At 63.1% G+C, this 14,672-nt stretch overlaps 2 protein-coding genes across 6 annotated transcripts; both read left to right on the top strand.

Moving 5' to 3' along the window:
* The first annotated feature begins 95 nt into the window (after positions 1-95).
* On the top strand, positions 96-3,771 carry PAFAH1B2 (platelet activating factor acetylhydrolase 1b catalytic subunit 2). The gene is made up of 6 exons (XM_051638567.1): positions 96-151; positions 1,068-1,155; positions 1,415-1,504; positions 1,735-1,851; positions 2,139-2,261; positions 2,851-3,771. The coding sequence occupies exons 1-6, from the start codon at positions 123-125 to the stop codon at positions 3,127-3,129; spliced, it is 726 nt and encodes a 241-aa protein (XP_051494527.1). The 5' UTR covers positions 96-122; the 3' UTR covers positions 3,130-3,771.
* A 3,836-nt stretch (positions 3,772-7,607) lies between these two features.
* Positions 7,608-14,303, top strand: SIDT2 (SID1 transmembrane family member 2). Of its 5 annotated transcripts, XM_051638587.1 has the most exons (28): positions 7,608-8,136; positions 8,289-8,410; positions 8,493-8,654; positions 8,748-8,793; positions 8,876-8,977; positions 9,055-9,138; positions 9,280-9,391; positions 9,486-9,551; positions 9,655-9,748; positions 9,878-9,933; positions 10,210-10,221; positions 10,325-10,396; positions 10,486-10,560; positions 10,783-10,845; positions 11,095-11,216; positions 11,290-11,363; positions 11,454-11,520; positions 11,631-11,704; positions 11,788-11,911; positions 11,997-12,114; positions 12,187-12,323; positions 12,401-12,509; positions 12,610-12,686; positions 12,772-12,818; positions 13,110-13,215; positions 13,329-13,439; positions 13,519-13,632; positions 13,741-14,301. In XM_051638587.1, the coding sequence occupies exons 1-28, from the start codon at positions 7,930-7,932 to the stop codon at positions 13,801-13,803; spliced, it is 2,616 nt and encodes an 871-aa protein (XP_051494547.1). In that variant the 5' UTR covers positions 7,608-7,929; the 3' UTR covers positions 13,804-14,301. The 5 variants fall into 5 exon arrangements, with proteins under 5 accessions (XP_051494547.1, XP_051494549.1, XP_051494550.1 ...); XM_051638589.1 differs by lacking the exon at positions 10,210-10,221 and having other exon boundaries at positions 13,741-14,303; XM_051638590.1 differs by lacking the exon at positions 10,783-10,845 and having other exon boundaries at positions 13,741-14,303.
* The last annotated feature ends 369 nt before the right edge of the window (positions 14,304-14,672 follow it).

Here is a 14,672-nt window from a genome sequence, read left to right as displayed (position 1 = left end):
GTCCGGGGCGCTGGGGCGGGACTTCCGGCCGCGGCGGGCGCTGGTTGGCGGATGGCGGAGGCGGAAGCGGCGTCGGCGCAGGCGCGGGGGGAGCCCGGGCCGAGGGGAGGGAGGTGCCCGCCATGGAGTCGCGGGGGGAGCCGCAGCCGCGGTGAGTCCGCAGGGCCGGGGCGGGCCCGGCCCGCCGCCCCGCCGGGCCCCGCTGGGCCCCGCCGCGGGGAGCCCCGGGACGCGCCCCGCCGCAGGGCCCCGGGGGGCTCGGGGGTCGCTCCGCCCCAGCGCGGGCAGGGCCGGGGGGAGGCGGCCGGGCCGCCGCGGCCGGCGGGAGACACCGCCTGGAGCGCTAACGGAGGCGGAGGAGGAGGAGGGGCTGTCTGGGCGGGGAGACGCCCTTATAAACCCTGCCCGCCGCGATGGCCGCCGGGCCGCAGGTGCTGCTGCCCGGGCCCGCCCGCCGCCGCCGCCGCCCGCGCCGGACGGGGCGCTGGGCTCGTCCCATCGCCTGATCCCGCAGCTCCCCGCAGCGCCGGCCCGCGCTGGCCCCGGGAGGAAGGGCCGGCCAGAGGTGGGAGCCTTGCCCACTGCTGGATGCTCTTCCTGGCTCAGATCCTTTGGGATCAGCGCGGCTGCCGGGCGCCGGCCCCTGAAGCCAGATAATCCACCTGAGCTGCGCGCTCAGTCGGTGTAAGCCGGGTATCTTGACACTAATAGGGGCTAATCCTCAGGTGCCCAGCATTTCGGGTTGTGTTGCTAAAGCCTCGCAGAGCCGGGGGTGCTCCTGCAGGATCTGCCTCCGCGACCAGCTCTGCCGTGGTGACGTCCCCTCGGCATGCCCAGGCATCGGGCTGGGGGTGGCCTCGGGGGGCACCCTTCTGGCAGGCCTGTGTGGGATGAAACGTAGCCAGGTGTCAGTCCACGCGTGCAGGAGTGGGCAGGCATTGCCCGTTGGGAATGTCAGGAAGCGCAGCAGTTCCTGGGCAGCTGTCTGGAGCTCACCTGGAACTGGAGCTCACCTGGAACTGGAGCTCACCTGGAACTGGAGCTCACCTGGAACGTCCTTCCCGCAGGAACAGGATGAGCCAGGGGAGCGCAAACCCGGCCGCGGTCCCACACGCTGCTGAAGACATCCAGGGGGATGACAGGTGGATGTCACAGGTATGGCTGGGGGGGTGGCTGGCACACGAGGCTGGATCCTCTCCTCTGGGGGGCTGCCGGGTGGGCTGCTGCCCCAGGTGGGTCAGGCTGCCGGGACACGTTGGTCCTGTCGCAGCGAAGCCAGGCAGAAAGCAGCATTGGGAAGCACCCCCTGGAACCTGTCAGAAGATGCTCCCATCGGCTGGGAGGAGCCTGCCCTGCAGCAGGGGTCCCCGTGGGGCTGTGGGCTGGGGCTCAGCCTGCTGCTTTCCTCTCACAGCACAATCGGTTCGTCCTGGACTGCAAAGACAAGGAGCCCGACGTGCTCTTCGTGGGGGACTCGATGGTGCAGCTGCTGCAGCAGAACGAGGTACCGCCCAGCACAGACCACACCGACCGTTCCCTCTGCCCCCTTCAGGTTCCATTGCCACCCCCTTCCCAGTCCCTTGAATCTCAGATCCCAGAATCCCAAGGAATTCTCCGTAGGTGTATCCCTGGTGGCCAGAGCACGTGTAACCCTCTGGCACTCGTTTTGGGGTCTGTGAGGACATGGTGTGCCTGGGTGCTGCCCTGGACCAGCAGGCTGATCTCTGATTGCAGATCTGGAGGGAGCTCTTCTCGCCACTTCACGCCTTGAATTTTGGGATTGGTGGAGACACCACAGGACACGTCCTATGGAGACTGAAGAATGGTGAACTGGAGAACATTAAACCCAAGGTACAAGCAGAGAACAGAACCAAGCAGTCCTGTGCTGACTGTGGGGTGGGCTCAGACATCTCTTGGGCTGTGCAGAAAAGCCTCAGGAGGGTCAGTTCTTCCTCTGTGCTGAGGGCCAAGAGAGAAGCTCTTCAGAACTTGGCATAACTGCAGTCTGGGCTCAGCCTTCAGCCCGACTCCTCAGGCAGCAGGCTGGTGGCAGATGATGTTTATGCAGGGCTCTCAGGGTCAGCCAGCCAATTTACAAGGTGTTTTGGCAAAGTCACAAACATTTTCTCTCCCTGTAGGTCATTGTTGTTTGGGTTGGAACAAATAATCATGAGAACACGGCAGAAGAAGTCGCCGGTGGAATTGAGGCTATCGTGCGCCTGATCAACACCCAGCAGCCACAGGCCAAAGTCATCGTGCTGGTACGTCTGGAGCAGGGGGAAAACAACCAGCCCTGAGGGAGCCCTGTGTTCTCTCTGATACTGGGAGTCACTGGTCCTTACTGGGGAGGGCAGGTGCTTTATCTCTCTTCTGCTTTGTCCGTGCCTCCCCTCGCCTGGCTTTGCAGAAGTTGTCCTCTTGGCCCCTCAAGAGATGGGTGCCACCACTGCTGTCCCATCTAGAAATGTTGTTGAAGAAGTCCCGTGAGGGGAAAATAAGTGCCCAGGTCAGAGCTGGCACTGGAAATCCCAGCTGGCTTCCTTGTCTTGGCAGCTTGGCTGCTGCCTCTTGGATTGAGAAGCTGGGCCGTGGCACTCAGTGCTCTGCTGAGAACTTTGAGAGAGCACAAAATGCTGTATTAAAAACAAAATAGAAAAGCAAGCAGGTGCCTTGCAGATCCTCTGGCTCCTTCGTGGCACTTCAAGTTAGGTCTGAATTGACAAAGTCTGATTGAAGGGACGAGTTCCCCAGGTCAGGGACATCTCCAGTCTGGAGAGGCAGCCCCAGCTGGTGGGGCGGGCGACGCGCTCTCGCAGTCGTGTGAAGCTCTTTCTTGCCTCCTTGTGCCAGGGCCTGCTACCTCGTGGAGAGAAGCCAAACCCCCTGAGGCAGAAGAATGCCCAGGTGAACCACCTGCTGAAGGCCTCGCTGCCCAAGCTGCCCAATGTCCAGCTGCTGGACGTGGACGCCGGGTTCGTGCACTCGGACGGCACCATCTCCTACCACGACATGTTTGATTTCCTGCACCTGACGGGAGGGGGGTATGCAAAGATCTGCAAACCCCTCCATGAACTCATCATGCAGCTGCTGGAGGAGACCCCCGAGGAGAAACGAGCTGCCCTGGCCTGAGCAGCTGATGTCAGCAGTCACAACGTCACCCAGCCCATCAGATCCGTTCTGTCACTGGCACTACAGAATCCTTCTTTCTTAAAGCACTTTCCATTGTAGAATGTTCCCGGATGTTCATCCCTAGTGTTTTGAGGGGGAAGGCTCATCTTCAACTGGTCTTGTACCTACGAGGGCCGGCTTGCTTGGTTTTATTGCAGGAGGAAACTAGCTGAAGAAGAGTTTTACTTTTAAACCATTCCTCATTTAAAGCGAGAACAGGACTGTCACTCTGTGCCCCTCTCGTGTCTTGTTGCGCTGTGGTTGTCCTAGAACCCCTGTAGCCCATCTCAAGGGCACGTGCACAGCTCTGGCCACGCTCCAGCCGTAGGGATCGCGCTCTCTGTAGTAGCCTCTGAACAAGAATCACATTCCAGTCGCAAAAGCCAGAACAGATGCATTTTTCCAAACCCGCTCCCACCTTTTAAAGCTTTTTTCAGTTTTGTTTGGGGTGGTTTTTTTGTTGTTTGTTTTTTGTTGGTTTGTTTTTTTTTCCCTGGGGGGTTTTAAGTGACGCGTGTTGCTCTCTCACTCCTTCTTTCCGAAGCAGCATGAAACTGGAATTCAGAAATGTAAAGAAACAAACGGTTTCCCAGACTCGTGTGACACGCTGGGTGCTCGTTCTTGTGCTCATTTCACTGTGCCCACTGGCCAGGGCTCCTCCCTCCCTCCATCCCTCATACCTTTCCCACGGGCAGTTCTGTCCAGGTGCTGCTGGTTGTCCTGTTCTCTGCTCCTGTCCCTGCGGGGTGTCACTGGCTTTTAACAGTTGCTCAGTTTAGGATTTTAATTGCTCACAGACAGGGTGCAAGGCAGCTGCTTCCTCACTGCTCTAGGGCTGACCTTTGGTTCCCCCAAGGGGCCCGTGCTGCAGGGCTCTCTGCAGTGCTGTTCCTTGTCTTTTGGGTTGTTTTTTTTTAATTATGACTGTTACATCCTTTTTTTTTTTTCTAAAGGAAACCCATGTGAGTAGCCCCTGCCTGCAAGGCCTAAATCACTCTGAAGCTTTACAGATGCCAAGGTGTATATTTCTTTACCGCTTCTGTTTTACTTGTATAAACATTTTATTCGAGCAACGACAGCCTCTTGCAGTACAAAGTGAAGTCAAAGTGTAGCTTTTCCTGCCCTGGCTGCTGCTCCTCACCTCTAGCCAAGGGAGCCAGAGGGGCAGATGCCCTCCTGGTTGGTTGGTTTTTGCTAGGAGGGCTGGTTGTAGTCTACTAATGATTATGTGGAAACAGCCTTTCCTGTAGGAAAAGTTTCTTTCTCAGAAAGAAACCGATTGGGACCCAAAAGGCAGAGCCCTGGCTGAATAGATACACTTGCAAATAAAACCCTTCCCAACCAAGTCTGTTCCTCCCTGGCTTACCTGCTGGAGCTGGAGCTCAGCAGTGCTGTGCAGGCCTGGCCGTGCTCCGTGCGGCTCCCAGCGCCTCTTCCCGTGCAGGTGGGATCCACCTGCTCCTCCAGCAGGTAATCCCAGAGGAACAGATGGCTTCTCAGCAGCCACTTCACGCCGTGTTCGGTCTGAGGGTGTTGCTGTGCCTGCTGCAGTGAAGCCCATAGGTGCTGTACATTGTCTGTCTGTCTGTCCTTGGTTATAACAAAGGGTGCTGGGGTTTAACACAGTCTGTAACCCAGCCCTGAGGAGTTCCTTAATGTCCCCACTCCATTCCCCTCTCCTGTAGGTGTGATCATAGCAGGATTTCTGCCTGGATTGCATGCGTAGTGTATGTTTTGTTTCCAGTATATGTGATCTACACACAGATGAAGGAAGGACGAGGTTTTCCACTTGCCAGGATCAGAAGTAGGAGGTTTGGGAGCGCGGTGGTAGAGGAGGAGCTGCTGTCCTGCCCCCATGAGCCAGGCCAGGGACATGCTGCTCCCTGGGGCTGAGCTCTGGAGCTGGGCAGGCCTTCAAGGAATGTTGCTCACGCTGCTGATGAGATGCTCACTGGAAAAGCTGGGGGCAGGGAGAGTGCAAGATCAAACGTTAAAAATACGCCACGGTGGAGGATTCCTGGGAAAAGGACTAATCCCCCCCCGTGCACCCCTTAGGGAAGCAGGAAGAAACACGCTCTGCTCCCTGTGAGCTTTTCAGGCTGTGTGCTTGTGTGGAAAGGCAGTGTGCTAATGTCATCCCTGCATCTCTGCTTCCCTCCCTGCTGTGTTTGGCCGACGCGATGCTCACCAGGAACATGCTCTCCAGTGAGGAGCTCTGACCCCTCAGCTCTGAGTCAGCCCTGCTTGGCTGAGTGGACCCAGAGCTTTGGCAGGTCCTGAGCCTTCTGCAGCGTGGCCAGGGATGGCTCTGCTGCCTCTGCTTAGGCTTGGCTGGCTGAAGTGCCGCGCTCTGCTCGGTTCAGTGCACAGGGCCCCCCTCTGCTCCCATAACCACCCCTGCTACCTGCTGGCACTGCGTGAGGCAAGGGTGGCTCCAGCTCTGCTTGCAGCAAGAACCTGTCCTGCTCACAACTGCGAGGCTTGGTGGGACAGCAGGGAGGGGGTCTTCCTCCTTGCTCGCCTGCTAGTAAAAATGCAGCATTGCAGGTGTGTAGGAAAGCTTTGATTCCAGCTCTGGGCAACCAAAGCCAGTGAAGAGCCTGGTTCTGTTTGGCAGCTCTGAGCCGAAGCCTGTGACCTCTGTGTGAGCCCTGCCAGCCTCCTATTTATTGCAGCAGAGAGAAAAACAAAAAGTGTGAAAGGACAGAAAGAACCTCTTGTAACTTGGGGGGGGGGGTACAATGACTGGGGGTGGGAGCTGTGAGGAGGAGAGCCCATATGGTGTGTGAAATGGGGCTGCAGTCCCCCCCCATGCTGCCCTCTCCCTGCCCCGAACCTTCCCCAGGACAAACAAATTGTGATTCTGCTTTGGCAAAAATGCATCGGCTGGTGGAGCTTGCTCTGTTAGTGCATATCGCGATATAAATGTCGATGTTTCACCCCACCGTGTGTGTGTGTGTGCCTGGGCGCCCGCCTGTCCCCTTCCCTCTGTGTTGGTGACTTGTTTCGTTTCCCCTGTGGGGCTGGGGAGGTGCTGCCCCCACACCGAGCTGCCCCACCGGCCTCCCCCGTGTTCCCTCCCAGTGCCCTTGGGAGCCGCGCTCCGCGGGATCCCTGCTCCTCTCTCAACATCTGTTCTTTTCCCAGCACTGCTGGGGGCTTGTGTTTGCTTGGTGACCCTCTCCTTTCCCCATGCAGAGCTTAGTCCTGAGCCCAAAGCTGTGAGCAGTGTTCCCAGGTAAAGGTAACCAGTGTTTTGGCCCTAGGCAGGGCATCAGTTTGAATTCCATCACTCAGTGATTGGTTTTTAGTAGCCCTGACCAGGGGGTGCCCGTCACCACACAGTCCAACTTACAGTGTCCCAGTGGAGGTGATCATCCAGTTTGAAGAGCAGCTTAGGAGTCAGTTGGACTTGTGCTTCCAGCTCCTGCATGTCTGTCCCCGAGCCAGTCATCCCACCTGCTGTCGGCGTCACCACCCGTAACCTGGGAACAACGTGCAGACTGAAAAGTGCTTTGGGATCCTCGGGGAGAGGACCTCTAGAAATAAAGTGCACAATAGCAGCAGTGCTCTGGTCTCTTCACGTTTGTCCCACAGAGAACAGAGGGGAAGTGGTGGTGGAGGTTTTGGCCGTCAGTTGCAGCCTGGAAAAGGTCCTACCAGGATGATGTGGGGCTGAGCTGGTTCGGTGGGGGATTTAAAACCAAAACCCACTCACAGCCAGGCAGGCAGGCATGGGCACGGCTGGGGAGGCCTCAGTCACTCCGGCTCCCCCCCCATCCTGGGGGCTCGGCAGGGGGTCAGGTCCCTGGCCCACCCAGGGAGCCTGGGCAGTGTCTGTGTGGCCCGGGGGGCTGCTCGGGGCGGGGGGTGGCTGTCCCTGCCCGCCCCCCGCGGCTGGGCGCTGCCCTGCGGGGGGGGGGGCTCCCCTGTGTGGTCCCATATGGGGCAAACCTCCCCTGTGGAGAAAGGTCTTCCCCTAGGAGGTCCTAGATGGGTCAGGGGCCCTTCTATGGAGCAGGGGCTTCATCTATGGGGTCATACACGGGGCAGAGGCTCCCGCATGGGGTCCCATACCGAGCAGGCGCTCCCCTATAGGACAGGGCTTCCCCTAGGGGCTCTTACATGGGGCAGGGGCTCCCCTATGGGACGGAGCTTCTCCTGTAGGGTCCCACACGGGGCAAGGACCTTCCTATGGGCTCCCATACGGGGTAGGGACCCTCCCTGGCTGGTCCCGTCGGAGGCAAGAGCACCCCTACGGAGCAGGGGCTTCCCCCGGGGCATCCCCCAAGGGCAGGAGCGCCCCGTGGATCGGCGGATCCCCCGGGGGTGCCCGAGCGCTCCGGCCGCCCCCCCGGGCAGCGGGGCCGCCCCGTCCCGGCGCCGCCGCCGCGTCACTTCCCCGCCCGGCGCCGCTTTAACGTGTGGCGGCGGGTGACGTCACCGCCGGGCCGTGTTTACAGCTGCGGGGACCGGGGGCACACACGAGATACCGGCACCGGGCACCGGCAGCCCCCGCCGCCACCCGGCACCGGCGGCACAACCGGAGATCGGCTGCGGGGACCGGCACCGGCAGCGCCCGCTCGGATCGGCACCAGCGGCGGCACCGGGACGGGCACCGGGCGTCGGGCACCGGGCGCTGGCACCGGGAGCGGGGCTAGCCATGGGGCAGGGCGCCCGGGCGCGCCCCGGCTGATCGCCCCGGCCCGTCCCGCCCCGGCGGACCTTGGTCGGCCGGGAGCGGCCGGGGATGCTGGCGGGATGCCGGGCCCTGGGGCGGCCGCGCTGGCCCGGGCGCTGCTGGCCTGGGCGCTGCTGGCCCCCGCGCCCACCCTGCCCCAGCCCCTGCCGCGGGGGTCCCGGCGGGTGGAGGAGAAGGAAGCCCTCTTCAACACCACCTACGCCGACTGGGTGGACGCCGACCTGCTCAACATCTACGCCTTCAACCACAGCGTCCGGAGGAACAGGGTGAGCCGGCGGGGCGGCCCCGGCGGGCTCCCCGGGGTCTGTGGGGTGCGCGGTGGGACGGGGGCAGCGGGCGGTGGATCGGGGGACACGTCCCCCGCCACGAGGAGCGGGCAAAGTCCGTCCCGCCCTGCCGACGCTTCTCCTCCCCGCAGACCGAGGGGGTGCGGGTGTCGGTGAACGTCCTCTCCGACCACAAGGACCTGCCCGTCCTCTTCGTGGTGAGGCAGAAGGAGGCGGTGGTCTCCTTCCAGGTGCCGCTCATCCTCCGGGGGCTGTGAGTACTGGTGGGGGCGGGCGGGGGGTCCCGGGGGGCTGCGGGGGGTCCCAGCAGGCACAGCAGGGCTCTGCCTGCCCAGGTACCAGCGGAAGTACGCGTACCAGGAGGTGAGCCGCACGCTCTGCCAGCCCCAGACCAAGGCAGAGGTGGAGACCCAGCACTTCTACGTGGATGTCTCCACGCTGTCCCTCAACACCTCCTACCAGCTGCGGGTCACCCGCGTGGAGAACTTCGTGCTGCGGTGAGGGGAACCCCCACGCCCCGGTGCTCCCGTCCCTGCCCGCCCACTGCCAGCTCCCCCCCGAACCATCCCCCTCTCCCGTGCTCCCTGCAGGACCAACGAAAGGTTCAGCTTCAATGCCACGGCCGCCCAGCCACAGGTGAGGGGACTGGTGAGGCCAGGGTCAGCCTCGGGAGGAGAGTGTGGCCACCCCGGTAGTGACAGGCCCGTTCTCCCCCCAGTATTTCAAGTATGAGTTCCCCGAGGGAGTGGACTCGGTGATCGTGAAGGTGACCTCAGCCATGGCCTTCCCCTGCTCTGTCATCTCCATCCAAGACATCCTGGTAGGTTTGGGTGGCGGGGGCTCCCGTCCAGGTGAGCCGTGACACCCAGCAGGGCTGATGGCCCCTCCACCCCCCAGTGCCCTGTCTATGACCTGGACAACAACGTGGCCTTCATCGGGATGTACCAGACCATGACGAAGAAGGCAGCCATCACCGTGCAGGTGGGCACATGGCCATGCCACTCCCAGCCCCTTCCTCGCAGACATTGTGGCAGCCCCAAGCCCCCCAGGGAGCCCCAGCTGCTGGGGGGCAGCATAGTAGACCTGGGCTGGGCTCTGCTGACCCCCACGTCTCTGCCACAGAAGAAGGATTTCCCCAGCAACAGCTTCTATGTGGTGGTGGTGGTGAAGACGGAGGACGAGGCGTGTGGGGGGGCTCTGCCCTACTACCCCCTCTCCAAAGATGCCTCCCCAGGTATGCCAGGAGGATGAGGGGAATGGCACTGAGCCCCCCACCCAGGCAGAGGGTTGGGGAAGGCCAGCATGGTCCCCTCTGTGCCTTCTTCCAGATGAACCTGTGGATCAGCACAACCGGCAGAAGATGCTGGAGGTGATGGTGTCACCTGCCATAACCTGTAAGCTGGGGGGGCTTGGAGGGATGCTGGGCTTGGCGGGGGACCCCGTGACAGGTCCCCAGGGCTGCCACTCACCCTGAGGGCTTGTCCTGGCTCTGCGCAGCGGAGGCCTATGTGAGCAGTGTGCTGTTCTGCCTGGGCATCTTCCTCTCCTTCTACGTCCTGACGGTGCTGATCGCCTGCTGGGAGAGCTGCCGGTGAGCGCCAGGGCATCGCTGCCCTGACACCCTGTCCTTGTCCCTACCCCTGTCCCTGCCCCTGTCCCTGCCTCTCAGCCCTGCAGTGGCTGCCAGCATGGCGGTGCTGATGGCCACTTCCCTCTGCAGGCAGCAGAAGAGGAAGGGACTCCTGGCAGCCATGGACTCGCCCAGCCTGGACACGGGTGAGGGGCTGAAGGCAGCAGCCAGTGGCGGTGGCACATGGGAGGTTCTTTCTAGGGTGGTTCCCTATTATTTTGCCCTCTTCAGCCTTTGGAAAAGCCCCTGGTCCTGCAGGAATTCCCCACTGTCCCCCTGAGCCCCACATGACTCCCTCCTCCCTGGGGACAAACCCTCATGTCTGGGACATGGGGACACCCTGGGGCTGGCCGGGCTGTGCTGGGGCTTGGGCTTCTCACCAAATCTGTCTCTTTCTTTTCACGGCTTCCTGGGGACTCCAGCATCTCTACTGGGTAGGTGCCAGTGTCAGCTCTCTCCTTGGCCGCTCGGTGCTGAATGGTGCCGAGGGTGCCAGGGGGGCTGCTGCCAGCTGACAGAGACCCTCCTGTTCCGCAGGGCATGCCCGCAGCATCCCTGACTCCTTCCTGGGCCACTCTCCCTACGACAGCTATGGTTACGGCTCCTTTGGTGAGTGCTGCCTGCTGCCCCTCGCCTCTCTCACCCTGGCTGTGCCCACCCTGACTGCCCCCACCATCTGTCCTTCCTTGTCCTCGCAGGGAACGGCTCCTCCAGCAGCGCCGAGGGTGTCACGGACAGCCTGGGCTCCACGGATGTCTCCTACAGCTACATGGGTGAGTGCTGGGGCAGCAGTGACCGGCACAGCATCCCTGGGCACTGCTGGGCTGCCGCAGCACTGCTGCACTGCTGGCAGCATCCTGGCTCTGCCCCCCACCATCCCTGGGACCCCCAGCTGCCAGCCCCTCCATGCAGTGGGGTCTCCATCGATGGACACACCCCGGGGACCCCCGGGCTTGGCCCCTCTCCTGCTCGATAACTCTGGCTTTCCCTTGAAGGGCAGGAGCAGTTCAAGCGGCGCACGCCCTCCGCCCCGATGAGGCCGCTGAGCATTGCCATGGGTAGATGTTGGTACTGGGATGGGGCCAATCAACCCAAAATCTGCCCCACACTTGCCCCTGGGACACTGAGCTCCCCCCCGCTGCCCCCAGGCCAGGAGCACCCTAGGGGTCAAGGCCATAGGGCAAAGTAACCTGGCATGAGTTAACGAGGAGGTGGCCAAGCGGCTAATTGGGGGTGATTGGGGTGGTAGGGGGGTGGGCGCTGCGGGGGGCCAGGCCGGGGGCTGTGGTGAGCCCTGGGTCGCGCAGGGGAGCGGTCTCTGGAGAACGTGGCCGGCCGGCCCCGCCTGGACTCGCTCAGCTCCGTGGAGGAGGATGACTACGACACGCTGGCTGACATCGACTACGACAAGAATGTCATCCGCACCAAGGTGGGTCCCCCCCGCGCGCCCCCCGGCTGCTCCCTGCCGGCCGGGACGAGCTCCCACCTCCCTCTCCTTCCAGAAATACCTCTGCGTGGCCGACCTGGCCCGCAAGGACAAGCGGGTGCTGCGGAAGAAGTACCAGATCTACTTCTGGTGAGTGGGGGGGTCACTGGGGGTGTGGAGCAGCGTCCCCACCCACGGGTGGGCAGTGGGGACCCCCTGACCCGCCCTCTTCTCCCCCAGGAACATAGCCACCATTGCTGTCTTCTACGCCCTCCCTGTCATCCAGCTGGTCATCACCTACCAGACGGTGAGCGTGCCACTGGTGGTCCCCAGCTGTGGTGGGGACGTGCCTCCACCCCGGGGGTCCCCTCATGTCCCCACATCCCACCATCTCCTGCTCTCACCCTGCCCGTGCAGGTAGTGAATGTCACAGGCAACCAGGACATCTGCTACTACAACTTCCTGTGCGCCCACCCGCTGGGGAACCTCAGGTGGGTCCAGGGGGTGGCGGGGATCCAGGAGGGGGAGGGAGAGGAGGGGCTGTGACACCCAGGTCTGGACTGTCCCCTTGCAGCGCCTTTAACAACATCCTCAGCAACCTGGGCTACGTCCTGCTGGGCTTGCTCTTCCTCCTCATCATCCTGCAGCGGGAGATCAACTACAACCGGGCGCTCATGCGCAACGACGCCCATGCTCTGGTAAGGGATGGGCAGCCCTTGAGGGGCGGGGGGTCTTGGCTGCCCAGAGCCCCCCACTTCCCCTCCCTCCCCTGCCACCCCCCAGGAGTGCGGTATCCCCAAACACTTCGGGCTTTTCTACGCCATGGGCACGGCGCTGATGATGGAGGGGCTGCTCAGCGCCTGCTACCACGTCTGCCCCAACTACACCAACTTCCAGTTCGGTGAGTGCCCCCTGGCCCCCCGCCACCCCTGCCAGGGCCACCCGCACCCCACTCACCACTGTCCCGCCACAGACACCTCCTTCATGTACATGATCGCGGGGCTCTGCATGCTGAAGCTCTACCAGAAGCGTCACCCAGACATCAACGCCAGCGCCTACAGCGCCTACGCCTGCCTGGCCCTCGTCATCTTCTTCTCTGTGGTCGGCGTGGTGAGCGCGGCGGGGGCTGGTCGGGGGGGGACATGGCTGCCCACCCCCCCTGCCTCTCACCCCGCTCGTCCCCACAGGTCTTCGGCAAAGGGAACACGGCCTTCTGGATCGTCTTCTCCGTCATCCACATCGTGGCCACCCTGCTGCTGAGCACCCAGCTGTACTACATGGGGCGCTGGAAGCTGGGTGAGGCAGGGGGCACCGGCAGGGCGGGGTGGGTGGCGGGCAGCGTGGCAGACCCCCCCTTGGCACCACCTCCCCCTCCTGTCCCCTCCTGTCCCTGCAGACTCGGGCATCCTGCGCCGCATCCTGCACGTGCTGTACACGGACTGCGTGCGGCAGTGCAGCGGGCCCATGTACGTGGTGAGTGCTGGCGCTGCGGCACCGGGACCCTGGCTCTGCTGCACCCCCCTCCCGCCCCTCACAGCCCTCCCCTCGCCCTTTGCAGGACCGGATGGTGCTCTTGGTCATGGGAAACATCATCAACTGGTCACTGTAAGTATGGAGCTGGGTGCACACCAGACCCCCTGCCCCTTCCCCCAGCTTGGGGGCTTCCCGTCCCCACTGCCCCAACAGCCTGACCCCCCTGGCTGCCATCCCCTCCAGTGGGGCTGGGCTGAGGACTGCCAGCTCGTGACAGCTGTGAGCTGAGCAGTACAGGTCTCCCTGTAGCTCTGGCAGCCTTGGTGTCCCCCACACTGTCCCGGGGGAGCACTAGGGCACGTGGGCATGGCAAGGGGGACCCAGAGGCTGTGCTGACCCCGCTGCCTGCCCCTGCCTGCCCAGCGCTGCCTACGGCCTCATCGTCCGCCCCAATGACTTTGCTTCCTACCTGCTGGCCATCGGCATCTGCAACCTCCTCCTCTACTTTGCCTTCTACATCATCATGAAGGTGCGGGCCACGCCCCCTGGCCTGTCTGTGTGGGTGCTGCCTACCCAGCAGGAGGGCAGGGACAGGCACCCCTGCCTGCTCCTGCCAGCTCTTCACCTTGAACCCTCCCGCAGCTCCGCAGCGGTGAGCGCATCAAGCTCATCCCCTTGCTCTGCATCATTGGCACCTCGGTGGTCTGGGGCTTTGCCCTCTTCTTCTTCTTCCAGGGGCTCAGCACTTGGCAGGTGAGCAGGGGGGTGGCACGACAGGGTGGCCAGGATGGCCACTGGCCAGCACAGTGACAGCTGGCCCTGTCCCCAACAGAAAACGCCAGCCGAGTCCCGGGAGCACAACCGCGACTGCATCCTGCTCGACTTCTTTGACGACCACGACATCTGGCACTTCCTCTCCTCCATTGCCATGTTCGGCTCCTTCCTGGTGGGTGCTGGCAGCCCCCCAGCTGCCCCTGGCTGCCCCTACCCCTCCTTGGCCAGCCCAGCCCCACCCAGCTGACCCCAGCTCAGTGTGGGTCCCCTCGCCCTGCAGGTGCTGCTGACGCTGGATGATGACCTGGACTGTGTCCAGCGGGACAAGATCTACGTCTTCTAAGAGGTCGCAGCTGCCCGCTGCCCTGGGACTGTGCCAAACGCCCGGCTGTACCCCCGGGGAGGGATGCCCGTGCTGTGGGTCCCGCTGGCTACTCCGTCCCCCTCCCCACAGCTCCGGGGGGTCCCAGTGTGCCTCCCCGCCTGTGGCTGGGCCCCTCCCCGGCACTGTGTGCCTGTTCCCAGGCTCATCATGGCCAAAAATGGGGCTGGGGGCCAGCGGGGCAGCCATCCTTGGTGGCAAGTGACACTGGAAAAGGTGCTGCGGCTGCTCCGTGTCGGTGCGGTGCGCGGGGCCGGGGTGAGCGCTGTGCCAGCAGCCCCGTGACCCCCCCAGCACGTGGGTGTGGGTCTTTCTTCAGTGCCTGAGTCCTATGGGTGGGAGGTGGGGGGGTGTCCGTGGTGGTGGGACAGGCCCCGCTCGCATCTCCTTCACCGTCCCGGGGGGTGTCAGCACCCCTGTGCCCCCCGTCGCCGCGGGTCTGCTGGGAAGGGACTCGCATTAAAGTCTCTGCACTTTGCTGGTGCCTTCTGCCTCCTGCCTGGGCAAGGGGGGTGTCCTCGGGGTTCCCTTGGGGTGGTGGGCTCTGGGGGAGGTGGTCTGTGGGGCCTGGGGCAGCTGGAGCAGCGTTAGGGATGCCCAGGGAGGTCCCACGTCCTGGCCAGCCAGGGTCCTGGGGCTCCCCTCGGTGTCCCAGCCCGAGTGTCCCCATGCCCGGGTCTACCCGAGCAGGACAGTGCCCGGCTGGCAGGGGAATCCCGGGGGCCGCTGCGGGAGGCCCAGGCACGATGCCCACAGGGTACCCACGGCCACCCTGCTCTGCCCGGGCCGGCGTCAAGCGATGACACCGTGGGCTGGAGGTTTCACCCTGG

The sequence above is a fragment of the Apus apus genome, chromosome 22, assembly GCF_020740795.1.
Source record: "Apus apus isolate bApuApu2 chromosome 22, bApuApu2.pri.cur, whole genome shotgun sequence".
Lineage (NCBI taxonomy): Eukaryota > Metazoa > Chordata > Aves > Apodiformes > Apodidae > Apus > Apus apus.
The sequence above is the reverse complement of the archived record's forward strand: the minus strand, read 5'-3'. Positions and strand labels throughout refer to the sequence as shown.

Coding starts and splice junctions, on each gene's coding strand:
- PAFAH1B2 (XM_051638567.1), top strand. CDS start 123: ATGGAGTCGCGGGGGGAGCCGCAGCCGCG. Junction 1,852..2,138: donor TGGAGAACATTAAACCCAAG/GTACAAGCAGAG, acceptor CTCTCCCTGTAG/GTCATTGTTGTTTGGGTTGG. Junction 2,262..2,850: donor AGGCCAAAGTCATCGTGCTG/GTACGTCTGGAG, acceptor TCCTTGTGCCAG/GGCCTGCTACCTCGTGGAGA.
- SIDT2 (XM_051638587.1), top strand. CDS start 7,930: ATGCCGGGCCCTGGGGCGGCCGCGCTGGCCCGGGCGCTGCTGGCCTGG. Junction 9,552..9,654: donor GGTGTCACCTGCCATAACCT/GTAAGCTGGGGG, acceptor GGCTCTGCGCAG/CGGAGGCCTATGTGAGCAGT. Junction 13,216..13,328: donor CCTTCTACATCATCATGAAG/GTGCGGGCCACG, acceptor ACCCTCCCGCAG/CTCCGCAGCGGTGAGCGCAT.